The 7,706-nt window shown below is 37.1% G+C and overlaps 1 protein-coding gene across 2 annotated transcripts in view; it reads left to right on the top strand.

Moving 5' to 3' along the window:
• SV2C (synaptic vesicle glycoprotein 2C) overlaps positions 1-7,401 on the top strand; it is a 105,605-nt gene extending 98,204 nt beyond the window's left edge. For both annotated transcript variants that reach the window (XM_032205476.1, XM_032205477.1), the window contains one exon: positions 6,595-7,401. In XM_032205476.1, the coding sequence (XP_032061367.1) occupies positions 6,595-6,778 (184 nt within the window). In that variant the 3' untranslated portion in view covers positions 6,779-7,401. The remainder of the gene's footprint in view (positions 1-6,594) is intronic.
• Positions 7,402-7,706: the final 305 nt, after the last annotated feature.

Below are 7,706 nucleotides of genomic sequence, written 5' to 3'. Positions count from 1 at the left end.
TCTGTCTACAACTACCTGAAAGGAAGTTGCAGTGAGGAGGGTGTCGTTGCAGCAACGAGAACGTTCATCTCTTTTTCTTGGGTGACAAGTAATAGGATGCAAGGAAATCACCTCATGTTGCATCAGGAGAGGTTTAGATTGGACATTAGGAATAATTTGTTGAAAAAGGTTTCCCAGGAAGTCATGGAGTCCCCATCCCTGGAGGTGTTTAAGAGACATGTAGACATGATACTGAGAGACATAGTTTAGTGGTGGGACTTGCTAAGTCATATGTGTTTTCCAACCTGGATGATTCTAGAATTCTATATTTTATGCCATTGTCATTTTTTTTTTTTTTTTTTTATCTAAATGTTCTTTAGAAAACCTGAGTTAATCTGTGGAACTAATAAAATAAGACATGTTGGAGACTGTATACATGTCAAGTGGTTTTCAGGGAGAGGAAGTTGCATTAGAAAGTAGAAAATACATTACAAATCCTGGTTATAGGTATGTTTCAGTCTTTCACATAAAACATTTAGTAATGAATAATCATTGTAAAACAGTATTTAATTTATTACTTACTTTTCAATACAAAGATTTTAAAGGACACTGATGATGAGCAGTTATAAGTAAGCTCATTTCTAATAAACCAGTAATTTAATCCTGTTCTATAATACAAAATAATAATAATAATAATAATTAATAATAATAATAAATACTAGTATTATCTCATCTTTTGTCCTTACCCTTTATCTCGGCTTTTGTCTATCTTCTTAATGGCTTGTGTGATTCTGGAATGCTCAACAGTCAGCAGGTTCTGAGAAGTTTTTGGTCAGTTGTGGCCCTCTTGAGAGCCAAACCAAATTATTTCATGTATTCGAAAGCTCTCCTCTAAAGAAGAATTATTAATAATCTTGTGAACATTTTTGAGTGTTTATAGAGTGATTTTCTACTCTCAAAAACTTTCTGTATTTTCAGAGCTGTTCTTTGGAGGGAGGTGATGCAGGAATTAAGGCACTGAGGAAAATGATAATGTTGTCAAAAATGATGTTAGGTGCCTGATTTATTTCATGTGGGACCTGGAAACCCAATCACTGAGAATTTCAGAAGAGGGAATGGGCTAAAAATATAAATTCCCCTGCTCAGCACTTCAATGACACAAACCTGAACGTGCTAAGCTGAGCAGACATAAAATGTGAATTACATACTTAATGACTATTTAGTTAGCTTAAATGACTTGCTAGCATCATATAGAAATTCTGTTATGGGAATGGGGTTTGTAACTGTTCTTCTGACAGCATTCAACTAGCTTAATCATGAGACTCTGCTTTTTCATCTTGCAGTCCCAATCCCATCTGTGTACCTTCCAAATTCTGCAACATGAGGGAAACCAAGTTTCCTTCACTACATCATGCTTTATCCCTCAAGCTGCCTTTGTTCTGTGCATTGGCAGAGTAATGTGGAAAAAAATATATTGTATGATGATGTAATTACAGATTGTGTTGTAATTTTTGTGCCAAAGGGACCTGAAACAACATTGCATAATTTTCTAGCTATGCCTGTAATACAAATATGAATAGAAGAGATTTAAAATTCTCTGGAAAAAAAAAAAAAAAGTAACAGGAGATTTGTATGACATTTAAATGGAATTTTTACATTTCTATAAGTATTAAGTGTCTTCTTGTGAGCTAACTTGGGAAGAATTGACTTTATAAGCCAAGACTCTTGTCAAACAATGGTTACAACAAATAAGCCAAATAAGCAGAAAGTGGAATCCTTGTATCTCCCGCAGAGTAAATCAAAATCAGATTACATCAGATAACCAACAATTCTTCAGTTTTGCTAAGGCTGCCAGGCATCAGGGTTTGAAACATGGCCAGGAATATTTAGAATTCAAGGTGTGCTATAAAATGATTTCATTCTGTTTTGCCTTTTTTCATACCTTTGAAAGAAGTTCATAAAGGTTTGGTCATAATTAAGAATTAAGTCACCTATCTTCAGTTCATTATATTTATCTTCTCCTCCTCTTTCTGAGTCCCCAGAGTAATAAAACCTATTCATAGGTTATCTTAAATCCAACTTTTTATTGTTGTGGCTGTCAGAAGAGAAGTATTCTAGTCGTTTGAGTCATAACAGCAGTCATCAACTTATAGCAGACTTTCTGGCAGCTATTTTCTACTGCCATCCTGTGGATGCAGTTCAACTGCACTTTGCTGAAATTGCATGCTGGTGTTTTAAAGGCATGAAATACCACACCTATGAAGTTTCTCAAGCAAGTCTAAGGCAGGAAGGCACATTCTTTGATTTTACTTGCACATTATATGGTGTAATTGGCAAGACTATGACCTGTGTATTTATTTTTGAAAAGGAGGATTAGAAAAATTAATCCTCAGGCGATTAGAAAATTATCCATAGCACATTCAGAAACTTACTGTTTTCATAGGATTTGCAAGTCATCAAAACCCACAAAAATTTTACTCAGAGTCTTTTGTAAAGTGCTGCTAGTTTAGCACTAGGTCTGGCAAGAGGGATATCAAATGACTGTGTTACACATTCAGTAGAACTCTACAGCATGAAAATGAAGTTATGAGGTAGGTGCTCCATAAGCAACACAAAAGTGGACCCGAACTACTTTATTTAAGAACACAAGCACCTGGTCTAAGAAGGAGCATATTTGGCAACTAGGAAATAAGCGCATTTAATCTAAAGGCCTGGATAATCCCTTTATTTTTAACCATTTGGATTCTTGCCATTTGTTATGTGAGACTTGGGTGAAAGGAAGCTCGGTATTTTTCTTTGTCACAGGTTTCCTAGCACCAGTAGTAAAATACTGGGAAAATTCTTTTTCTTTAACACTCAGCTTTCTGTGAGACCTGGCACTTTTATAGGACTTCAATATTTTTTCCTATTAATACTAAATTCTATAGTTTTTTCTATTTCGTTTTGTTTTGTTGTCTTTAAGGCAAGCCCACAGTGATTCACCAGGACTGTCTTACTGATTTGCCCAAAGGGTTTATTGACATCCTCTAAAAGAACAAGGGGTTCTTTCTACTGACTTTCTTGACAATTATTGCCAAAGATTTTTGACAGTCAGAAAGATATTCTTATGCCAGTGTTTTGCCCCGTAACTGATGAACTTAGTGTAGATCAGTGTATTTAGTAATGGCCTTGCACTTCTGTGTTTTTTTTCACTTAACTCATTTGTGATCCTGAGATGGCACATTGTAAGTCCTTGATCATTTGCAGACTTCCAGTACATTAGCACTTTCCCAAAAACTGCAGCAAAGGTTTTATTAGACTCTGCTCTCATGTTTGCGTATTGCAACATATATATTGCATGGCTATGTATCAGTCTTCCCTGTCAGGACCTTTTTCACATTCTGGTCAGTTTTTTACAGGTACACTTCTGATGCTCAGCTTAGTCTGCCTGGTAGTACAAATCTGTCTGTGGTAGACACTTGACCACAGACTTTGAAAAATTACTCCAGTAGGATGGCTCTTTGCTACTTCCTTCAGTACATTTCTCAGTCCTTCTTTGGCTGGATTTCTCCAAAAGTCTTCCTAAAAGTTAATCAGTCCTCTTCTGAGGAAACATTTTCAAGGAATTACTGCAAATGTTTCCCTGACAGGAAGGCTCTCAAGCAACTCTTCCAAAGGTCCCTCCTCTGGTGCTCTCAGCAGTGCACTCTCAGACAGACCTCACTGGTCTGCATCATCAGGCAGCAGAGCATGTCGTTTTGAAGATATTCACCTCCATGTGCAAGTTTACCTTTTTAGGCCCTGAGTATTACGTAAGTAATGCAGGTTTAATCAAACATAGAAAAAAAGTAGCCATTTGACCATTCAGGAGGCATATTAGAGACCCTTTTGCTATTATTTTTTTTCCCCAGCTCATTTCCTGTGTAGTTTCTGCTCTGCTATCCCAATGACCTGCCTCTCCTTCCCTAGATATTATTAATGTTTCTTTTCATGCAGTATCTGCATGGGTACAACATATTGCACAAAAAGGAATTATGTTTACTCAAAAAATAAACATTACTTTATACCATTACTTCAAATGATTCTGAAGTTGACCCTGTTGATTAACTAGATTTCAGCATCTAAGAACAAACTAGGGCCAGAAATATATGGAAATAGACCAGAAGGGTACCAATCCACCTTCATTATTCCTTTGGTGCAGCATCCTCAAATATAACAGGACCAGTACAATTCTGAAGTACAGCATATCACATAAATAAATGTTTGCACCCTCAGTAAGTTTGCAGATGACACCAAGCTAGGTGCGTGTGTCGATCTGCTTGAGTGTAGGAAGGCTCTGCAGGAGGATCTGGATAGGCTGCACTGATGGGCTGAGGTCAACTGCATGAAGTTTAACAAGGCCAAGTGCCGGGTCCTGCACCTGGGGCGCAACAACCCCAAGCAGAGCTACAGGCTGGGAGATGAGTGGTTGGAGAGCTGCCAGGCAGAGAAGGACCTGGGAGTGATGGTTGATAGTTGGCTGAATATTAGCCAGCAGTGTGCTAAGGTGGCCAAGAAGGCCAACAGCATCCTCTTCCAACCTAGAAATTCTGTGATTCTGTGTAAATTCAGGACATGGCTAGTGCTACTAACCCCAATATGCTGGTGAGCTCTTCTACACAGGATATTTTAACTTTCCCAGGAGATATGACTTAGATGTAGGACACCAAAGGGACTGACTGATCAATTCTCTTAAGATGCAGTGACTGGATTTGCAGAAGAAAACATAAACTAGTGACACTGTGGGCTGTGGCTACATCCATTGTTTGCCTGAGGTAGAGGGTCTTCTCCCTTGTTAGGCTTTCTTTTTCAAAATAAAAATATTTCTGTGAAAAACCTTGAGAAACCTCTCAGTTGTAACCTTGTTGTCATTTGGGATAAAGTCTGCTTACTTTAGGTTGATTCTCTGGGATACTTTTAAGAATCCTAGGCTGCATCGAAAGAGGTCAAGGGAGGGGTTTGTCCCCCTCAGTTCTATTTTTGTGAGGCCCCACTTGGAGCAGTGTATCCAGGGGCTCCCAGCACAAGAAGGATGTGGGTTTATTAGAATGGGTTCAGAGGAGGGCTATGAAGTTAATCAGAGGGCTGGAGCACCTCTCCTATGAAGAAAGGCTGAGAGGGCTCGGGTCTGAAAAGAAGGCTCCAGGGCCATCTTATTGCAGTTTTATATACTTAAATAGGGCTTATATAAAAGACGGAGAGCAACTTTTTGCTCAGTCAGACAAGGTAGAATGCAGATTTAGGTTAGAGATTAGGAGGAAATTCTTTACTCAGAGGGTGGTGTGTCACTGGAAGAGGTTGCCCAGAGAAGCTGTGGATGCCCTATCCCTGGAAATGTTCAAAAACAGGTTGGATGAGGCCCAGGACTACCTGATCACCTGGGTGGCATCCCTCCAAGTGACAGGGAAGTTGGAACTAGGTGATCTTTAAGGTCCATTCAACTCAAACAATTCTATAATTCTATGAGCTACAGTAGCAGAAGTTCATCATAGTTACTTTTGAGTACAGACTGTATATGAGTATAGGACCTTCCATTCCTTTACATAGAATTTCACTACAATAACTAAGTAACCTCTTAGTCACCCAGTCCATTAGTTTCTCTGTCAATTCTTTCTGTTTGGACTGGGGAACTTTTTCCTTCTAATGGCAATAATTAATATTAACAATAAAAAAAATTGTTTGTTCTGAAAAGAAGTTTATATCATTGTGATTCTTATTATTTTGTCCCAGTGAGCACAGTGTGAGCTTCAAACAGTTATTCTCCCTTTCACTTCCTAGAGATTTGGGAAATGTTAAAGACTTTGCCATTTTACAGACGATTTTTTTAGGACACTTTTTTTAGGACAATTATTTTTCTTGCAATTATGAATCATACTGTCACGTCAAAACACATTTAATTAAAAGGGTAGCAGTTTGCATAGTACATCTATGTGCTCGCTACCAAAAATTATACCTCTAAAATAATACCTCCACAAAGCATAAGCACCTCTGAGTTGCTCGTATTGTGTTTTCTATTGGCAATCCCTTTTGTCTGAAGTTTCTTAGGTATCTCTTCTGCATGAAGCAGGGTCTTTTTTGTTTTTTGTTTTTAAAGCCTCATTCTCTTTGACCCTAAGAGACAGACATTTGTAATTATTAAAGGTCTTATAACCCTTTTGAGAAAGCATTGAACATGCATATCATCTGTAAGAAAACAATTTTTATTCAGTACCCCATGATGCTCATCCTTTTATTTTGGTGACCTCCTGATATCACTATGTAGCTCTTGAAAGATTTCTCACCTCCTCTCTACTGATCCACCATTTTAAATGTTATTGAATTTCTGTTTGTAGGTCCTTTGTCGTTGTGTGAAAGTACAAACTTGCCTGTTCACTTATTCATTTCATATTTTTGTCCCCAAGTTAGCAGAATGAATTTGTCTCAATAAAATGCTGTTACAGTAGAGTTTTGATTTCACATTATAAAGATCAAGTACAGAATCCTTGTAATAAATTCACTTTAAAATAGAGGACTATACTGATTTATTCCCACTGAGGATTTGTTTCAAAGGTTTTTACTCTTACATTCATTTTAACTTTATTCTGTTTTTTCTTCTAGGGCAACAGGCTTTGGTTTTTTGAATGCGCTATGCAAAGCAGCAGCTGTACTTGGAAACTTAATATTTGGTTCCCTTGTTGGTATCACCAAAGCAATCCCTATTCTCCTTGCTTCTACTGTTCTAGTATGTGGAGGTCTGGTAGGACTTCGGCTTCCTGACACAAGAACACAGGTGTTGATGTAACCGGAAAAAGCCATTTACTGTTTATTTATTTATTTGTAAAATGTGAGCTCTACTGTTTGATGGTGCAAAGGCTTCAGATTCTCAATGCTTATCAGAGTGCTCTGATGGCAGAAATCAAACATGGAAAAAGAGTGGCAGAGATTTAGAAAATACTGTATGAAAGTTTTAGATTTCACTTTCATTTGCTTGCATACTTTGCTATTTAAAACCACTTCACTTAACTTCAAACTGCAAAGCTACCTCTTAAAACACTTCCAGTGACATGTCCAGGAAGACAAAAATCATACTGATAATTAGATATTTAAAATGCAAGTGGTCATGTTATTTAAAAAAAAAAAAAAAAGTTCAATTTGGTCACGGCATTATGAGCTTTTGTAACAGTGCAGACATGCAAGTCAAATACTTAGCAGTATTGGTGCAAGAAATATTGTTCTTATATGTATCAATGCATGCAGCATTAATCAGGAAACTGTATAGATTGCATCAGTACTCTTTGTTGCTGGTCCTCAAAATAAAACAAACAATTTTTTTCTTCTCCTTTGTGGCATCTGGAATATTTTGCCATTTTAAAACTGTGAATGTGTCTTGTTCCAGGTGTAGATCAATACAAACCAGTGTTTACGTTATTGTAAGTATGAATAAGGGAAGAATCAAGCCAGTAGACTCCATGAAAAGTAAAATGCTGTCAGAGAAGCTTGTTTGGTACACTTTTGTTTGGTATTTACAATTCTAATACATATTTCTCTGTCACAGAATGCCACCTATTGAATTTAGTCAGGTCATAACTTCAACATAGAGTATAGTGTAATTAAAATCTCTCAAAACATTTTCTAAACAATATCAAAACAAAGAAAAGCAATAATAAAAACCTGAATTATTTTCATAGTTTATACATTCCTTCATACAACCGTTTACTCAGCTGATTTTT

This window comes from Aythya fuligula, chromosome Z (genome assembly GCF_009819795.1).
Source record: "Aythya fuligula isolate bAytFul2 chromosome Z, bAytFul2.pri, whole genome shotgun sequence".
In the NCBI taxonomy this organism is placed as follows: Eukaryota; Metazoa; Chordata; class Aves; order Anseriformes; family Anatidae; genus Aythya; species Aythya fuligula.
Note: the sequence above shows the minus strand (reverse complement) of the source record. Positions and strands in the feature narration are given on the sequence as shown.